Below are 20,350 nucleotides of genomic sequence, written 5' to 3' on the forward strand. Positions count from 1 at the left end.
AGTGTTCTGTAGTTCTCATTGTAGAGGTCTTTCGCCTTTTTTATGAGATTGATTCCCAAGTATTTTATATTTTTCGATGCTATTGTGAATGGGGTAGTTTTCCCAATTTCTCTTTTTGAAGATCCATCACTTATGTATAAGAATGCATTGGATTTCTGAGCATTGATCTTGTAACCTGCTACTTTACTGAATTCACTTATGAGTTCTAAGAGTTTTCTGGTGGAATTTCCAGGTTCCTCTAGATATATAATCATGTCATCAGCAAACAAGTATAGTTTGAGTTCTTCTTTTCCAATTTGTATCCCTTTAATTTCTTTGGTTTGTCTAATTGCTCTGGCTATAGTCTCAAGAACAATATTGAATAGAAGTGGGAAAAGAGGGCATCCTTGCCTTGTTCCAGTTTTTAGGGGGAATGCTTTCAGTTTTTCACTGTTTAGAATGATGTTGGCCATGGGCTTAGCATAGATGGCCTTTACAATGTTAAGGAATGTTCCCATTACCCCAATTTTTTCTTGTGTTTTGAGTATGAACGGATGCTGTATTTTATCGAATGCTTTCTCTGCATCTATTGAAATAATCATGTGATTCTTAACCTTTAGTCTGCTGATATGGTGACTGACATTTATTGATTTCCGGATGTTGAAAAAACCTTGCATCCCTGGGATGAAACCCACTCGATCATGGTGCACTATCTTTTTAATATGTTCTTGTATGCTATTTGCTAAAATTTTGTTGAGAATTTTTGCGTCAATGTTCATTAAGGATATTGTTCTGAAATTGTCTTTCCTCGAAGTGTCTCTGTCTGCTTTAGGTATCAGGGTGATATTGGCTTCATAGAATGAGTTTGGGAGGGTTCCCTTCTCTTCTATTTCATGGAATACTTTGAGGAGTATTGGAATGAGCTCTTCTTTAAAGGTTTTATAGAACTTGGCTGAGAACCCATCTGGTCCCAGACTTTTCTTTGTTGGTAGGCTTTTGATGACCTCTTCTATTTCATTGCTTGAAATTGATTTATTTAAGTTGTGTATGTCCTCCTCGTTCAGTTTAGGTAATTCATATGTCTCTAGAAACTTGTTGATGTCTTCGAGGTTTTCTGTTTTGTTGGAGTATAGATTTTCAAAATAGCTTCTAATTATGTTTTGTATTTCACTCGTGTCTGTTGTGGTATTTCCTTGTTCATTCCGAATTTTAGTAATTTGAGTTTTCTCCCTCTTTCTCTTTGTTAGTGTGGCTAAGGGTTTATCAATTTTGTTGATTTTTTTCAAAGAACCAACTATTTATTTTGTTAATTTTTCCGATTCTTTTGTTTCAATTTCGTTTATTTGGGCTCTGATTTAAACTATTTCCTGTCTTCTACTACTTTTGGTGTTGGTCTGCTCTTCTTTTTCTCGGGCTCTGAGCTGTAGTGTTAAGTCGTTTATTTGTTGATTTTTACTTCTTTGGTTGAATGCGCCCCATGAAATAAATCTTCCTCTAAGTACTGCTTTCATAGTGTCCGAGAGATTTTGATATGATGTGTTTTGTTCTCGTTTATTTCTAAGAATTTTTTTATTTCCCTCCTGATGTCTTCTGTTATCCATTCATCATATAATACTGCATTATTTAATTTCCAGGTATTGGAGAAGTTTCTGTTTTTCATTCTGTCATTTAATACTAATTTCAATCAAATATGATCTGATAGAGTACACGGTAGTTCTCTATCTTCTTGTATTTGCTAACAGTAGCTTTGTGGCATGAAACATGGTCTATTTTAGAGAAGGATCCATGTGCTGTTGAGAAGAAAGTGTATTCACTCTTTGTTGGATGGTATACTCTATATAAGTCAGTTAAGTCTAAATTGTTGATTGTGTTATTGAGATCTATGGTTTCTTTATTCAATTTTTGTTTGGATGATCTATCCAGCGGTGAGAGAGGTGTGTTAAAATCGCCTAGTATTATTGTGTTATGGTCTATTTGATTTCTGGAATTGAGAAGGATTTGTTTGACATACATGGATGAGCCAATGTTCAGGGCATAGATATTTATGATTTTTATGTCTTGCTGATTTATGCTTCCCTTAAGCAGTACGTAATGTCCTTCTTTATCCCTTCTAAGTTGTTTTGGCTTGAAGTCCACATTATCTGAAATGAGAATGGATACTCCAGCTTTTTTGCTGTGTACATGTGCATGGTATGTTTTCTCCCATCCTTTCACCTTTAGTCTATGGGTATCTCTTTCTATGAGATTAGTTTCTTGCAGGCAGCATATTGTTGGATTTTTCTTTTTAATCCAATCTGCCAGTGTATGTCTTTTGAATGATGAGTTCAGGCCATTAACATTCAGGGTTATTATTGTGATATGATTTGTATTCCCAGTCATTTGACTCATTTTTGTTTTGACATGATTTGGTTTCTCCTTTATTTGGCTTTTCCTTTAGGCTAGTTCCTCCTGTTGCTGATTTGCATCCTTGTTTTTCATCTCTTCCTCATGGAATATTTTGCTGAGAATGTTCTGTAATGCCAGCTTTCTTTTTGTAAATTTCTTTAGCTTTTGTTTATCATGGAAGGATCTTATTTCCTTGTCAAATCTGAAAGTAAGTTTTGCTGGGTATAATATTCTTGGTTGGCATCCGTTTTCTTTCAGGGCTTGGTAAATGTTGTTCTAGGCCCTTCTACCTTTTAGGTTCTGGATTGAAAAATCTGCTGATAGTCTTACTGGTTTCCCCCTGAATGTAGTTTGATTCTTTTCTCCTGCAGGCTTTAAAATTCTGTCTTTATTTTGTATCTTAGGTATTTTCATAATAATGTGCCTTGCAGTGGGTTTGTTGTAATTTTGTATATTTGGAGTCCTATAAGCCTCTTGTACTTGGCTTTCCATTTCATTTTTCAGATTTGGGAAATTTTCTGATATTATTTCATTAAATAGATTGTTCATTCCTTTGGTTTGTTTCTCTAAGCCTTCCTCAATCCCAATAATTCTTAAATTTGACCTTTTCATGATATCCCATAATTCTTGTAGCTTCTGTTCATGATTTCTTACCATCTTCTCTGTTTGGTCAATTTTATTTTCAATATTAAATATTTTGTCTTCAATGTCTGAGCTTCTGTCTTTCAGGTGTTCTATCCTATTGGTTATGCTTCCTACGGAGTTTTTAACTTGGTTTATTGTTTCCTTCATTTCAAAGATTTCTGTTTGGTTTTTTTCAGTATCTCTAACTCTTTATTGAAATTTTCTCTTGCTTCCGTGTTTGCTCTTTTAACTGTTGATTGTTGTGATCACTTAATGCCTGCATTTGCTCTTTCATCTCCTCCTTCAATGCCTGCATTTGCTCTTTCATCTCCTCGTTTGCTACCCTGATTGTTTTATTATGTACATTCTGAACTCCTTTTCTGACATTTCTTCTGCTGTGCTGTCATTGGGTTTTATTGATATAGTATCTAGGTTCGTTTGGGACATTTTCTTCCTTTGTCTTCTCATATTGGTCAGATGTCAGTGGGACTCTGAGATATTGCAGATTTCCTCTATTGGCTTATAGTGTCCCTGTAGATTTCCAGTGTATCACCTCCCAGCCTTCAGTAGCCTGAAGTCTTGGAGTAATTTGATAATGCAGTGCTTCTGAAGAAAGCTGCCCCTAGCCCGCTACTGGTTCCAGGGCTTGGAGCTGGCTCTGTGTGGAAAGGCTCTCACTGGGGGGCCTGCTCCGAAAAGCTGGCCGTGTGGGAGGAGCCCACCACCGGAGCGTGCAGGGCTACCTGGGGAAGACTCTAGCTGCCCTGACCTACTCTAATAAGCCGTCCGAATCCGGGCCTGCCACCTGGGCCGAGCTTTATCAGGTGGGGCAGGTCTCACCCCGTGGTTCTATTTTAATCCGAGTCTCTCAATGCCTCCCCTTCTTGAATCCTGGGTTCTGGAGCTACTGGAGATGCAGTCACCCTCTAGTCTGCCATCTTGGATTGCCCTGTGGAAAAAGCCTCTAAACTTTTTATTTCAAACTATGTATTTGTTTCACCATTTTTTTCCATCAGTGTAATGCAGATTACACAGTGTACATTTCTTCCATTTGCTGTGGCAGTGAAATGTTCAGAGTACATAAATGAAGGTGATTTATCGTGAGTAGATTTTATGACATGGAGGTGGTCACTAGGTTTCCTAGGAGCTTTGCAGTGATGGAGGAGTGCCTGCTAACACCTGCAAAGGAATGAGAGGGCTGAGATGGTGCAGGGTGGTGAGCTGACATCTGTGTGAGATGACTGAACTTTAGCTCTGAGCTTAGCCAGCATGTGAAGAGTTCATGCATACAGAATGGTAGATGGAGAGAAGAGCCTTGAGGCTCCACCTCGAGTTTATGACAGGAGGCAATGGGGCCAGTCTCTGGAGGCTGGAGTTCCTACCCAGCAGGAGGACCATGCAGGGAAGTCAACATCTGTGCTCCTTTCACTGTGCACATGGTACCCGATATGTTCCCCTTCATTTGTTCCCACCCATGAATGCCTGTTATTTCCCTTTATAGGGTGATTGTTTGTGTTCGCCTCTACTTTCTTTCTAACACTTACACTTGGAGGCACAATCCCTTGTAGAAATGCTGTGTTATTTTTCCTCTCTGCATTCTGACTGGGCTCCTCACTGTGTATAATGAAAACAGTGTGGTTGCAGACTGACATCCTGACCTCACTGTTAGAAATATGCCCTGTATCATGTTTCTAAATGCCTCTTTCTTGTGAGTCAATGAAGGAAGAACATAAATTTTGGTGAAAGGAAATTATTCATTTACAATTGTAAAAAAGAGGCTAAATTTTATTACATGAGATACATTTCCAGCAAAGCTGGAATGCATGCCATGTACCTTCATTTACATAAGGTGGAAATTGAAATATAGTAAGAATATGAAAAGTATAAAATATAAGAAAACTCAGGGAATAAGGATAAAAGAACCTTTTTGTCCTTGAACCATTTGTAAAATATTCTAAAGATTAATGTTAATGAGTTTCCTCTTTAGAATGAACATCCATAATGGAATTTTTCCTGTAGGTAAACTAGAAACTCAAGTATTTGCCCCTAACAATTTTGCTGGTTTGCACTTGTGACCACTAGGAATTCAGGATTGAACCCACTTAGTTTAGCTGGTTTTTCAGTAATGATGATGCCATACACTGAAGTGATCACAGAATGTTCGCAGCATAAGGAGGTCTTCTAAGGAAGCAGGGCAGTCTTCCTACAGTTATCCAGAAGTAGCTGCCTCATGGGGGTCCTGGGTGGTGCTGGGGTGAGGAAGCCTGGTCATCTTCAGAATTCCCAGCAGCTGCCACATGAAGGGAGCACTTAGGGTTCATCATAGCTTGCCCAGAGGGGCACACAGAAAGGGAGTAGTGAGACTTGAGCAGTGTCAATAGTAAGCATCAAAATGGGTTGGACTCCAGCACAACCCTGAGTGCTTACTGCTGATACTCCTGCCCACTTGGTTGGCATGGAGTAGCTTACAGTTTTTGTCATGCCAATAATATAACACATTTTTTGATGCACATGTATGTTCCATTCTATGGTATGATTGTTGAACATGTTTTTGAAATACTGTTTAGACAAATTACCTACCTTTTTAATGGCAGTTCCATGAAAAGTTTTGTTTGGAAATGTTTAGTAGATAATAAATATGATTAAACAATTTTACCAGATGTTTGTGTTGGCTTTTGCCGTGACAAAGTAACCTGAGAAAAAAAGAGGAAAGGTTTATTTTGACTCAGTTTCAGACTCATGGGTTCTAGACCATGGTTGACTGGCTGCCTTGCTTTGAGCCAAAGGCAAGGCCCATGATGTTCTCTTCATGGTGGAGGAGCATGGGAAAGCCATGCTGGCTCCCTCATGGCAGCCGAGAAGCAGAGAGAGAGGCAGAGGAAGGGGCTGGGGCCAAGGTGCACCCTGCCAGGGCATGCCCCCCGTGACTCACCTCTTGATTTCCCCATCTCCCAATAGTGCCACATCTGGGGACAAAACTTTGACCATGTGAGCCTCTGGGGACACTCCAGATCCAAACGTTGACATAAGTGTCAATTTCGGGAGTGGTTTTGAGCACTGCACTGTGTGGCTCATTTTCAGATATAGAAAAAAAGTGATTCCTTATGTGACTCTGTCTTACCTTTACCCCTCTCACACTTTGTAATGAGGATTGTATGTAGTATAGATTTGTTCAGTGTGTTCTTCTGGTGACACTTGTGATTGATTCAGCATGGAATCCTGTCAGGCTGTGAAAGCAAGTCTCAACCCTGGAATTAGCAGAGTCAGTTATATCTGTGCTTCAATTACTCTGCTTCTGCACTTTACTATCTTGTCTTTTTTTTTTTTTTTCTTTTTTTTTCTTTTTTTGCTCTACTCCTTTTTTTTTTTCCACTACTAGGGCCTGAACCTGGGGCCTCATGCATGCTGGGCAAGCGTTGAACTGGACCACACTCAAGCCCTGAAGTGTTCTTCTTGTATAATTTCTTAAGATAATGGGGCTAGAGTTTGTGTTTCCTAGTTTAGACTAGGAAACAGGTCCTGCCGACAGATCATGATTTTTCACTTTGGGGGCCTCTGAAGTATGACTTAGCTCATCTTCATGTCCATATGCCATCTCTCTGATCCAAATGTGCATTTACTCATATCCTGCTCCTATGTTTGGGGAGACAACTTGGTATGATGACTGTAATGTAGTCATGACCACTTTTGCCTACCTGAATGCTGGGCATCCCTCATAGGACAGTTGAGAGTCGATCATGCATGCTGTGCTGGTCACTGACACCTGGGTTGTCTTAGGTAAGGTTGATCATATTCAGTTCTTGATGAAGGCAGGTATGTGCCAGTTGGCTCTGGCCCACATGTGTTCACCATAGCATGTAAACCCCTTGCTTCTGCCTCAGGGTGAAGTAAATATTGGTGATATTCTCATTTCACAAATGAAAGAACCTAGGACAAAAAGACTGGAAAGATTCATCATATCCCATTAACTGACTGGCTCAGGATTTGAATCCATGGCATCCTGCTGCTAAGACTTACCTTAACTATAGCAGTCCAGAACAAGGCCAGGTCTCTGTCCAGTTTCTCAGCACAGTACTTTGTATCTCTTTCAGTTTTAAAGGACTCCTCCATGTTTCATTACAATTGCAGTAAATTTGTATTGTTCGTACTTCTATTCAGACCCAAATTAACTATGACCCGATATTAGTAGGAAATGTACTCATTACCATATTAAGCTGTAAGAAAGATTACCCAGTCTTCCATGGGAAGTATCTGGTCGCTGAAGAGCAAGTTTGTAATTCATTCCCTTCACTAAAGTGCTAACTCACAATTCAGTAATAGTGACAATAGCGGTGCACACTTGCTGAACATATTTTGAGATCCTGTGTCCTACTGTTCATTTCCAGAAACAATTACAAGTTCCTAATGAACACAACCAAAGGCACGCTGAAGTGCCTGGTAGAATTGTGCTGTTCCACAATCTCTACAGGCAGACAGGTATGCATGGAAAACAGAAAATGCTCCTATCTGACTCTTTTTAGATTGGTGATGTTGGAAATACTTTTATGAGCCTATAGTCTCTCAGCATGTCTGTTAAAAAGGTGTCACTCTTTCTTCCCCACACTTTCATTTTGTCATCTTCTTAATGTGTTTGTATTTGCAGTTTATATAAATCAGGATGCATGGCGTCTCAGTGTGGAAGAAAGGGCCACGTGTAATACAGTGCATATTTATCCATAGATGCAGATTTTAGGGTGAAATGTGAAACAACTTATATGGCATTTTCATTATGCATAAGTATCCTAAGGTAGAGTGTGAGGACAATAACTCAAAGGCAAATATGATTATAGGTTTCAAAACTGTGTGATACTTGACTTCACACACAGTCTGGATCTCTTAACCATAACAGTGTCTTGTTGCTATTTGCTATGAAGTACTGCAGTGAGATGAAGGAAAACTGGAAGAAAAAACAAATCACTCACAGTAATGAAAAGATTATATTTTAATTAAAACATCAGATCAATGATATAGTCTCGGAAAGTATTGGCAAAATGTAAGGCCAGCAGTTAATCATCCTGAAGGAAATGCTATGTTTTCTTTTTTGTGGAGCTGGGGGTAGAAACCAGGGTCTTACGCAAGCTAGGCAAGTGCTCTACCACTGAGCCACCCTAGTCCCCATTCTGGTTCTTTACATTCTCCACTCTAATGACTATTCTTTCAATTTCAAAAATAAGAGTGATTATTCTTCAGTCTCTGCTAAATGAGAACTGCTGTCATTCAATGAAGAATGTGGTTACCATTCTCTTGCATTCTTTCTACCTCAATATGTCCCTATAAGCCTGTGACTCATCCAATATGAGGCCCAGGATGGCACATTCTTGGTCTGTTTTATTTCACAGTTGGTGGAATGATTTTTCCTATAAACTACAGAAGTTCCCCCAGCACACAGGAGGTGTGACTTGTATTCACTTAAAGTCACTATTCTCTGCCTCTTCCAAGTACTAATTTAGACATTTAATTTCAATTGCAGAGTTCATCTTCCCAGAAAGTGAATAGAAAATGATACTCACAATGCAGTAAGCCCTTTCATCCTATACTTCTTTCCCAGAGACTACAGGGGAAGACCTGTAAGGCAGGCCCGATGTGAGACAGGTTTCAAAGCTCAGGGTGAACATTACATATAGCAAAGGTGCCTCCTCAAGAAACCTCGAATGACTGAATAAAGTAATTCTTGACCTGAAGGTAATTAGTTGCTTTCCAAAAGTCCTTACAGCTTTCACATGTGAAAAGTATTTTGACTTGGAAGAACTCCACAAAATGTAGTGACCAGGGTTAATTATGAAGAAGTAGAGATCTTCTTCATAGAAACCCTCATCTGCAGGTCTGGTCATTAGGTAACAGCCCCTGTAAGGACATTCCACTCGTATGGTTCCATCAAGGACATATTTCTGCTGTTCAGTGAGCTGTGAGGTTGGACTGAAGCCTCTGCTGTACGCATTATATTGAGAAGACTTTTTCTATATGCTCTGAGGCCTACCAGTGCTTGCACTACTGTCTGTGCTGGGGATGGACCCCAGGGCCTGGCACATGCAAGGCAAGTGCTCTTTCCTGCCATGCCCCAGTCATGGGTCAACTCCTGATGGCCCTTCACAGTTGCTGCATTTACAAAGTCTCTTAGAATGAATGCAAAGATGTCATGCAAGGAATGGACTATGCAGGAAGATCTTGCTACACTCATTTGTAAGCCTTGAGTCCAGAGTGAGTTCTTCGATGACTTGCAAGGTTGGAGCTTCGACTGAAGACCTTGCCACACTCATTACAGGTGTACGGCTTCTCTCCCGTGTGGACTGCCTGGTGGGTAGTCAGGCTCGAGCGCACACTAAAGGCCTTGCCACACTTATCACACTTGTACGGCTTCTCTCCAGTGTGAGTCCTTCGGTGACTTGCCAGGTGTGAGTTCTGGGTGAAGACCTTGCCACACTCATTGCACTTGTATGGCTTCTCCCCCGTGTGTATTGCCTGGTGAGTAGTCAGGCTCGAGTATACGCTGAAGGCCTTGCCACACTCAGCACACTTGTACGGCTTCTCCCCTGTGTGAGTTCTACGATGGTTGGCCAGGTGTGAGTTCTGGGTAAAGACCTTGCCACACTCAGAACACTTGTAGGGCTTTTCTCCAGTGTGGATGACTTGGTGGGTGTTGAGGTTTGAGTGTGAGTTAAAGGCCTTGCCACACTCGTTACACCGGTACGGCTTCTCCCCGGTGTGAATCCTCTGATGAATTGCCAGGCTTGAGGTCTGGCTGAAGACCTTGCCACACTCGTTGCACTTGTACGGCTTCTCTCCAGTGTGGGTCACCTGATGGGACGTCAGGCTGGAGCGCACGCTGAAGGCCTTGCCGCACTCCGCACAGCTGTAGGGCTTCTCCCCAGTGTGCACCCTCCAGTGCCTGGCAAGGTTCGAGGTCTGGCTGAAGACCTTGCCACACTCGTCACACTTGTACGGCTTCTCTCCGCTATGAACTCCTCGGTGACTTGCCAGGTGTGAGTTCTGGGTGAAGACCTTTCCACACTCGTTGCACTTGTATGGCTTCTCCCCCGTGTGTATTGCCTGGTGGGTAGTCAGGCTCGAGTACACGCTGAAGGCCTTGCCACACTCAGCACACTTGTACGGCTTCTCCCCCGTGTGAGTCCTCCAGTGATTGGCCAGGTGTGAGTTCTGGGTGAAGACCTTGCCACACTCAGAACACTTGTAGGGCTTTTCTCCAGTGTGGATGACCTGGTGGGTGTTGAGGTTTGAGTGCGAGCTGAAGACCTTGCCACACTCATTACACCGGTATGGTTTCTCCCCAGTGTGAGTTCTCCGGTGAATTGCAAGGCTCGAGGTCTGGCTGAAGACCTTGCCACACTCGTTGCACTTGTACGGCTTCTCTCCAGTGTGGATCACCTGATGGTTGGTTAGATTAGAGCGCACACTGAAGGCCTTGCCGCACTCGGCACACTTGTACGGCTTCTCTCCCGTGTGAGTTCTGCGATGACTTGTTAGGTGGGAGTTCTGAGTGAAGACCTTGCCACACTCATTGCACTTGTAAGGTTTTGCTCCCGTGTGATGTCTCTCATGTACCAAGAGATAGGAGCGCCTGAAGAAAGCCTTGCCACACTCAGTGCACTTGTACAGTTTCTCTCCAGTGTGGATTCTGCGATGATGTGCAAGAGACGATGTGTAACTGAAGACCTTGCCACACTCATGGCATCTGTAAGGTTTGTCCCTAGTGTGTGCTTTGTGCCTTGGTGTGAGCAATGAAGAATAAATGAAGTCATTTCCGTATCCATGAGAAACGTGTGTTCTGACACTGGAAGGAATGCTTCGAGGCGGTGGAACCGAGGAACCACCGTTCACAGACTTCTCTGCTTCACCACACTCGGTTTTCCCTTCAGACTGAAATAGCTGCGGTTCAGACAGAGCTGACTGAAAGCTCAACCCAAGCCAATCACTCTCAAGTTTGTTCCCTGCACCCCGTCCACCGCCACCATCTCTTCTACCCACGTGACTTCCTTTATGGATCGTGGGCATTCCCTCACAATTTCCTTTACCATCTTTCCACTGAAACTGAAAGTCACGTGCATTTTTCTGGACATCCCTGAAGCAAAAGTCTTCTGTGTCATGGTGTTCATGTCTTCCCAACATGGTTGTCTGGAATATCTCTTCTATACTGGTGTTTATTTTTGAAGGTGATTTTTTAATTACGCGTTTAGGAGAGAGATCTACAAGACATAAAGTAATGTATTTCTCATCAACAACAAAAATATTCATATTGAAAAAGATACTATTATGGGGCTGGGGTTGTGGCTCAGTGGTAAAGCACTTGTCTAGCATGTGTGAGGCACTGGGTTCAATCCTCAGCACCACATAAAAATAAATAAATAGAAATAAAGGTATTGGGTCCATCTACCAAAAAAAATTTAAAAAAGAAGAAAATGATGCTACTATTGCAAAAGTAATATTTATATTAAGCAGACTTATGAAACTTAAGAACCATAAAATTTGCCCCACATGGTGGTGAAGGCCTGTAATCCCAGTGACTCAGGAGGGTGAGGCAGAAGGATATCAAGTTCAAGGCCAGCCTGGGCAATTTAGTGAGACTGCGTCTTAAAAAAAAAAAAAAAAAAAAAAAAAAAAAAAAAAAATGTAAATGCCTAGAGAGGTAGTTCAGAAGTAGAGCATTTGGCTACCATATGTGAGGCCCTGAGTTCAATCCCCAGTAATAAAACAAAAACTTTATTAACTATACCTTGAGAGGGTGAAAGGATAAATTTTTACACCTCTAAAGAATAGAGTGGTAAGTGGGTGAAGTCTGAAATTTCCTTTAGGAGCTCATAGCATAGAAACTTGTTTTCCCACAGAAATCTTCCACCTGTGGAGTTTCTCAGACAATAACAAGCAATGCAGCTTCTACTCTGCACACGTGAGCTCTTACCTGTGTTCATACCTTTGACACAGTCCCATCCACTAGGATGTCTTGCTACTGTCACTTCATTCTTCAAAGTCCAGGGCTCTTTCCCTTGCTCTAATATGGAAATAATACCAAGGTCAGGAAGGAAGATCCCTGTTTAGAAAAAGAAAGGAATCCCATATGTTGTGGCTCTTTCAGAATCCTAATCCTGGATGTACATGAGGAGAGGGGACATTATAGATGGAACTAGAAAAATAGTTCACAAATTCATCCATTTGTTGCCGCCTTCTGAAAAGAAGGAATACTTTAATATGAAGACCTCTAGCTCTTCCAAAAACTATTTAGTCAAAAGCATAGGAGCCAGGCACAGGAGCAAAATGACTATAATTGCAGCTAATCAAGAAGCTGAGGCAGGAGGATCACAAGTTTGAGGGCCAGCCTGGGCAAGTTAGTGAGGCCTTGTCTCAAAAAAGTAAAAAGGGCTGGGAAGTATGTTCAATCCCTAGTACCAAAGAAGAAGAGAGAGAGAGAGAGAGAGAGAAAGGTTGGGTTAGGGATGTAGCTCTGTGGCAGAGTGCTTGCCTAGTATGTACAAGGCTGTGTGTTTGATCCCTAGTACTGCAAAAAACAAAAATTGGTTAGGAGTCATAGAGGACAGTCGGCCATGGTGGTGCACACCTGTCATTCCAGCAACTGGGGAGGCTGAAGCAGAGAATCACAAGTTTGAGGCCAGCCTCATCAATATAGTGAGACCCTGTCTCAAAATAAAAAGTAAAAACAGATTAGGGATGTAGCCCCCGGGTCCAATTCCTAGTGGTGAGGAAGAGGAGGGGGAGAGATGGTGAAAGTCCAGAGGCTGCACTAGGAAGTTCAACTTTACTCAAGTAATACAGAGCTCCCCAGAGGCATGCAAAGGAAAAATGCAAAGATACACAAGACAGATCCCAACCTCAGGAGGGAGTATCCTCACCCAGGGAGACCAGGTTCCTGTAGGTCTCCAGCATCACCTCCCTGTACAGCGCCCTCTGGGCAGGAACCAGGCACTTCCACTCCTCCTGGGAGAATTCGATGGCCACATCCTGGAATGCCAACTGTCCCTAAAATGAAAAATAGATTTCACCAAGAAGACATGTAGACAGTTACAATCTCCCCATGAAATGAGAAGAGAAGTGTAAGGATTCTCTGGAGTGAGCATACCAGACCAGGCTGTGATACCATGAAATAGGTACTTGGCCTCTATGTCTGCAGAGGCACAATTCACCTGGATCTCTGGAGAGATCAAGGTAGGATTTGTGGATTAGAACCTCTAGCCTCACTCTCCGACCACCCACGAGGGGACAGGGGCTGAAGGTTCAGTGGAGCACCAAAAGCCAATGATGTCACCAATCATGCCTGAATAATGGCACCTCCATAAGACCCCAAAATGACAGGGTCTGAAGGACCTTCCAACTAGCCAAATCTGAGGAGGTTCCCAGAGAAAGGCACACCGAGTGACGGGGAGGAAGCCCGTGTGCCTTCTCCCACACCTTGCCTACGCACACTTCCATTCGGCTGTTCATCTGCATCCTCGACAGTAAATGGGCAGGGTAAGTAAAGGGCACCACTCAGTTCTGTGAGTCGCTTCAGGAGTCATGTAAACCTGACACTCAGAACCACAGGCACAACCTGTCTTGCCACTGGCATCTGATATGAGGGCACTTGAGGGACTGAGCCTGCCCGCTGAGGGATCTGAGGCTACTCCAAGTAGCTGGTGTCAGAATCCAATTGAATAAAAGAACATCCAGCTGGTTTCTGTTGCAGAATTTCTCGCTTGGTTTGTGGGGGAAACCCCACACATCTGGAGTCACAGAAGCTTTCTGTGAGTATATAGTAGAAGAAATTGAAATTTGCTTTATCTATATTCCCACACATGTTAAAGTACATTTGAACAACATTACATCTCCCTAATTCTGTTCTAGTTTATTTTTTTGTAAGATGTTATACCCTGTATATCAGTGTGGACTTCTCAATTTTGTGGATAATGTAAGAAACACACAAATAAAAAGCCAGAACAAGGCTGGGGTGTGGCTCAGTGACAGAGTTCTTACCTAGTGTAGATGAGGCCCTGCAATGGATCATCAGCACACACAAAGCAAAGCAAAGCAAAGCCCAATTAGGCTGATCTCCGTGGAAGCATTAGTTATGACATCTGCCACACCACATGATATGCACTCAACACCTAAGCTAGGCATGAGCCATATCTTCAGAGATGACAGTCCAAGGGGCTTCCAAGAGTCAGAATCTTAAAACTGTGACAACAGCAATTGCAGCGCCTAAGGCCTGTGGAGCTTCTAAATGCTGGGTATTCTGATTGTGTGTGTGTGCGTGTGTGCGTGTGTGTGTGTGTGTGTGTGTGTGTGTGTGTAGTGCTGGGACTGAACTGGGGCCTTCGGCATAGTAGGCAAGCACTCTTCCACTGAGCCACATCCCAGCTAAACATGGGGTGTTTTACATGCTTTCCATGAAGTGATGCCATGGCAACCTAACAGCCCACAAGAGAAAGATCCATTCCCATCTTCCTGAGGAGACAACTGTGTCACAGCCACCAGAGAAACTCTGCTCAAATCTAAGAGCTGAACACGGAAGAGCAAGCACCTAACCCAGATGTCTAAAAACTAAAAGTAAACCTGAAGGATCAAAAGTGGATAAACTGCACAGGAAGTGAGGGTAGCAGAAGCAAGTTCACGCAGAGCAACATGGAACTTTGGCAAGCACGCACACACAGCCACAGAAGACTGCCATTCCTACCAGTGCCAACTCATGAATATGACAGGGGACAGCAAACGCAAGACCACAGAAAATAAGATAAAATTCAGCAGTAAAAACATATGACTGTCTTTCACAGAAAACATACACTTGCACATCCATGCGTGCACGACAAACATTCATGTGTACATACTCATATCAAGTGAAATAACAGGAGAGTGATGATTTTCCTGGTACTTTTCATCACTACTGTTCTCACATGCATGTTGGCATGTTTGGGACAATAAAAGTGTATGAATTATTTTGTTTATAAACATTATACATTAAGCTATTAAGATGATACAACACAGGCTGGGGTGTACTCAGTAGTAGAGTGCATGCAGAGTATGGGCAAGGCTCCAGGTTTAATCCCCAGTACCTCCTTTCCAAATAGGGTAGAATGTGTAAAAAGCAACAACAACAAAACTAAACAACAAATCAAAGAAATCTGAACTCCAATCCCTATAAGTCACTCACATTCAAAATTAAGGAAACAACTTCTTCAATTTAAAATTAGATATTTAGGCAATTATCAATAAAGTTTTGTTTAGTAAAATAATGACATAATAATTAGGAAATGCTATTGTTACAAAACAATTTAACAGATTAAAATAAGAAAATATATCACAGCAAAACATACTTTCAGAAATCAATGGATAATTAACAATCAGGACAAAAAGTAAATGTGAAGAAACGAGACATGATATTAAGCAAGAACCTTTTACCCACACCACTATCAGCATTTCCTCCAAATAAAGGCAGAGAAAAGAAAGGCTAGCCAGGGCTTTATCTCACCACTACAAGGCAGGTGGCGTGAGCAGGGCTCACAAAGAGGTAGAGTGGAAAGCAAAAGAGGTAAGGGAGACAGCAAAAATCTGGACTGGTTAAAACAGACATGACTGCAACACAGAAATCCTGAAGTGCAGGAACTGGCAACAATGGAAAACAAACTTCTTTAGGAGCCCTTATTAAACACACACCTGCCCACACGACACATCCTGCACGTGCTCCAGCAGATACCAGAGTCCCTAATTAGAAGATTTACCCGAAGGACTTAAAATCAGCATACTACAGTGATGTGGCCATATTAATGTTTACAGCAGCTCAATTCACAATAGCCACGCTATGGAACAGCCTCGGTGTCTTGCAACAGATGAATGGATAAAGAAATCGTGGTACATATTCACAATGGCATATTACTCAGTCATAAGGAAGAATGAAATTCTGGCATTTGCCAGTAAATAGATGGAACTGGAGACTATCATGCTAACTGAAATAAGCCAATCCCAAAAAATGTTCTAATATGCAGATGCTAACACACAGTAAGAGGGGGGTGGGGGTGGAAAAAGTTCCTTGAATTGAAAAAGAGGAATGATGGCAGGGAACGGGGCATGAGAACAGAAAAGGCAGTAGAATGAATCAGACCTCACTTTCTGTGCTCATATATGAATACGTGACCAGTGTAACTCCAAATCGTGCACAACCACAAGAATGGGAAGTTATACTCCATGTATGTATAATATGTCAAAATACACTCTACTGTCATGTGTATCTAGAAAGAACAAATAAAAATTTTAAAAAATAGAAGACTTACATTATCTCCCTCATGGTGACGTGGACAAATGAGAACTTCAAAATAAACCCTTGGATTCAGTGGTGAACCACATAGGAAACGAATTCTTAGTGCAAGGCCAGATGGACAGTTTGTGGCCCCTGCCGGCTGGCGTTCTGACCCTCTCAATTTCTCCTGGGGCAGGGAGAGTAGGGGAACATCCACCTACTTTTTAGATGACTTTTTAGGGGACTGCCTGAGAGACACTATGCTCTGCATTCCATGAACCTAAACAATGAAGAGACAGGCGTCAGGTAGGGGGAAGGCAACTATGCAGACAATTAACATCAACCATGTCTGCAGCATCCCTGGCAGAAATGAAGTAGAAATCCAGATGGTGGCTTACTGAGACACCAGAGAGGTCACAGAACAGCAGAAGGCAACAGGGAAGCCCTGGATAGAAACTGCAATGCTTCTTCAGTTAGAAGCTCAGTTCAGAAGAAGCAAGCAAAAGCCCAGAGAAGACAGATCCCTAGTTTACACCGCAGATTTCTTTCCTAAAGGAAAACCTACAAGGTGACTGATTTCAAACAGTGGAGTTCAAGAACAAGACCACAAGCCACACAAACAGAAAAGGAAACATAGCCCACGTAAGCAGAAAATTAAACAGCCACAAACTAACACTAAAAATCAGAGATATGTAAACTGCCAAAGAACTAATACTGAGAGTTATAACAGTGCTCCAATGAATTGAAAGAACAAGCACAAACATCAGAAAATAATGAATGAACAAAATGAGAATATTTACAGAAACTGTGAAGAAAAACTACACAGAAGCTGGGCAGGTGGCGCATGCCTGTAATACTAGCAGCTTGGGAGGCTGAGGCAGGAGGATCAAGAGTTCAAAGCCAGCCTTAGCAATGGTGAGGTGCTAGGCAACTCAGTGAGACCCTGTCTCTAAATAAAACACAAAATAGGGCTGAGGATGTGGCTCAGTGGTTGAGTGCCCCTGAATTCAATCCCCAATACCACCCTCCTCCAAAAAAAGAGGTTAGGGGAAGGAAGCACTCACCAAAACCTCCCAGAAGGATCAAGAACAGACAGATTCACTGCAAGACTGTACCCCACATCTGAAAAAGGATTAACACTAATTCTCCCCAAACTCTTCTAAGAAATTAGAGCAGAGGGTACATTTAAAACGTTGTTCTAGCAGATGCAATGGCACACACCTATAATCCAGTGGCTCAGGAGGCTGAGGGAGGATCAAAAATTCAAAGCCAGCCTCAGCTGGCCTTAGTGAGACCTTATCTCAAAATAAAATATAAAGAAAGGGTCAGGCATGTGGCTCAGTGGTTGAGCACCCCTGGGTTAGATACCTGGTACCAAAGAACAAAGCAAAACAAAAGGCATTGTTCTATGTGACCACCATTATCCTGATGTCAGACTCTGGCCAACACCACATACCAATAACCCCAACGAGTGCTGGTGATGAATTACTTAACAAAAAACTGGCAAACCTAAATGTGTAGGACACTGAAAGGATGATACACTGTGACAGGTGAGATTTATTTCTAGGAACAAGGGTAGACCAACTAATAAGGTCAACTGTGGTAACCACAACATGACAATGAAGACAAAATGCAGGTGACCAAGTCCACCGGTTCAGAAAGCACCTTAAAGTCCAATGCCTCTCCTAACACAGACACTCAAGCACCAGGGACAGAAGATACCTGAGGACATTCGAGTTAGCTATGATTTCTTGGATATGACACCAAAAATACTGGCAAGGAAGGCAAAAACCAACAAATGGAACAACATCCAACTGAAAATCTACTGTACAACAAAGGACTCTATCAAGAGAGAAAAAATATGATTTTATTGTATTAAAGGAGAACCAATATAAATCTGAAAACAAAAATACAGGAGTTTCACAAACTGCATATGAACCTCTTATGATATATATTATCAGCAACTTTAAAATAAATCAGGGAGCTGGGGATGTATTTTAGTTTTAGAGTGCTTGGCTAGCATGCAGAAGGCCCTGGGTCCAATCCCACAAACAAATGACTGAATAAATAAATACAATTAAGAAAGAAAGACAGGCACAGTGACACACACCTATAATCCCAGCAACTCCAAGGCTGACATGGGAAGATGGCAAGTTCAAAGCCAGCTTTAGCAATTTAGCAAGGCACTAAGCAACTTATCAAGACCCTGTCTCAAAATAAAATATAAAAAAAGGGCTGAGGATGTTCAGTGGTCGAGTAACTCTGGGTTCAATCCCTGGCACCAAAAAGAAAAGAAAAGAAAGGAAAAGAAAAGAAAAGAGACAGCTTCATCAGGCACAGTGGTGTATGTCGACAATCCCAGCTGCTGGGGAGGCTGGGGAAGGAGGATCAAAAGTTTGAGGCCACTGAGGATAACCTAGTAAGATCCTGTATGGAGAGCCCTGGGGTTACAGCTCAGAGGTGGAGCACTTCTTTGTTTAATCCAGTGACAAGGCGGATCCCAGAGAACAACCTTGATCACTGTTTCACTGTCTTTCTGTTCCATTCCCAGTCACTGAGATTTTGGAATCAGAAACACTGTCTCACTGGATTATCTACAAAGGCAGTTTATTAGACACTACGTATTTCCCCTCATAGGTCTCCTTTTCTGGAATTTACCAGCATCTGTGCACATGAATATGTGACTTCAAAGTGCAGTTTTTTTACCCACATCTAGAGAGAGCTGACAGTGCATCCAGATGTGCCTTAATGATCCCTGCTGCCCAACAGCACTGACACACAAGCCCTCACCTGTCCCCAACCCCTGCGAGGGTGTGAAATCCTTCCCAGGACCACACCCAGTGGATCGTCCTCATGGGCTCCCTGCCACGTGGTCACAGTGGGATGGAATCTAAACGTAGAAAAGAAGGGCTGAGGGAGGCCCAGGGGGTGCAGACACACCTGTCAGGTGGGAGGCTGCAGTCACATGAGGCCAGCAGCTCCCACACCCAGGACTGCAGAAGGGACTCAGGACCACCTGAGAACATCACTTTACCTCAGTGACAGCCATTCCTGACTCCTTTTCTTTTCTCCTCCTCTTCAGGGCTGCTTCCTCAGGTAATGTGAGTCTCTAGAAGTCAATCCTAGGTGGTGGAAACATACTGTTTCAGGCTCACAATCAGCAACACCCCTTACTGTGCCACAGTCACACACACACAGAACCTCAGCATGTGGGAAGATGGTTCCTGGTTTCAAACTGCACCAGGGGACCCAAGCAGAGTAAACTCCTGCAGGAAGGCCCATAGGAGACTTCTGACTCCTTTCTTTGGGCCCTCTTTCCCTGCTGGTGAAGCCCACACACAGGCCGCAGCAGTGGGAAACTGGGCAGCACTGGGCTCCCCTTTAGGGCATGGTCCGGTCCTTACTAATCTGAACCACAGCATGGCCCCCTCACCTCTCCTGGGATCTCAGGCTGACCTCAGTCCTCAAGAGGGAGGACACATAGCCAGGTACTCAGCTCTGGATGTAGTGGTGCACACCTGTAATCCCAGTGATTGGGAAAGCTGAGGAAAGAAGATCAAAAATTTGAGACCAGCTTCAGCAGCATAGTGAAGCCATAAAAACTTAGCAAGACCCTGTCTCAAATAAAAAGGGATGGGGATGTGGCTCAGTGGTTAAGAGCCCCTGGGTTCAATTCCCAGTCCCCAAAATAAGTAAATAAATAAATAAAAGGGCTGGATACTCAATGCTGCACCCAGAAGAGAATGAACCTTAATAATTAGGGTCAGGCTCCAGCCTCACTCCATCAATGGGATGTCCAGTTACGGGAAAGACTTATGGCAAAATGCCTCACCACACTCATGGAAGGATGGAGCACCTCCCAGAGCGGCAAGCCCAGCCACTGCCCACCTTCTGGCTCTGCCCCTCTCTCAGAGACTAGTTCTCACCAGGATCCAGACAGTGGACCCCAAAGGAGCAGAAACAGGCAGAGCAGGCTGCATGGACCAGAGGTGGGGCAGGGTGTGGCTAAAGTGAGGCTGGAGAGTTACAGGAGCTGGGGAGGTCACAGGAGTCTCCATGGAGCAGGTGATGTCATAATAAAGACCCTAG

General features: G+C 42.9%; 2 protein-coding genes across 13 annotated transcripts in view; one reads left to right on the forward strand and one right to left on the reverse strand.

Moving 5' to 3' along the window:
* The window catches only part of LOC306648285 (zinc finger protein 320-like), a 182,013-nt gene extending 171,579 nt beyond the window's left edge, over nt 1–10,434 (forward strand). Inside the window, exon 2 of the transcript XR_013760343.1 lies at nt 10,317–10,434. The gene's annotated coding sequence lies outside the window, so the exon portion shown is untranslated. The remainder of the gene's footprint in view (nt 1–10,316) is intronic.
* The window catches only part of LOC306648229 (uncharacterized protein), a 57,685-nt gene that overhangs the window by 34,871 nt on the left and 2,464 nt on the right, over nt 1–20,350 (reverse strand). For 3 of the 12 annotated variants that reach the window (XM_079118153.1, XM_079118148.1, XM_079118154.1), the window contains exons 2-5: nt 19,296–19,383; nt 12,888–13,014; nt 11,942–12,070; nt 7,957–11,228 (exon numbers count right to left, since the gene is read on the reverse strand). In XM_079118153.1, the coding sequence (XP_078974279.1) occupies nt 9,202–11,228; nt 11,942–12,070; nt 12,888–13,014; nt 19,296–19,310 (2,298 nt within the window). In that variant the 5' untranslated portion in view covers nt 19,311–19,383 and the 3' untranslated portion in view covers nt 7,957–9,201. The other 9 variants (XM_079118151.1, XM_079118149.1, XR_013760334.1 and 6 more) reach the window with 8 other exon arrangements.

Source organism: Sciurus vulgaris (assembly GCF_902686455.1).
Source record: "Sciurus vulgaris genome assembly, chromosome: 17".
Taxonomy (NCBI): Eukaryota; Metazoa; Chordata; class Mammalia; order Rodentia; family Sciuridae; genus Sciurus; species Sciurus vulgaris.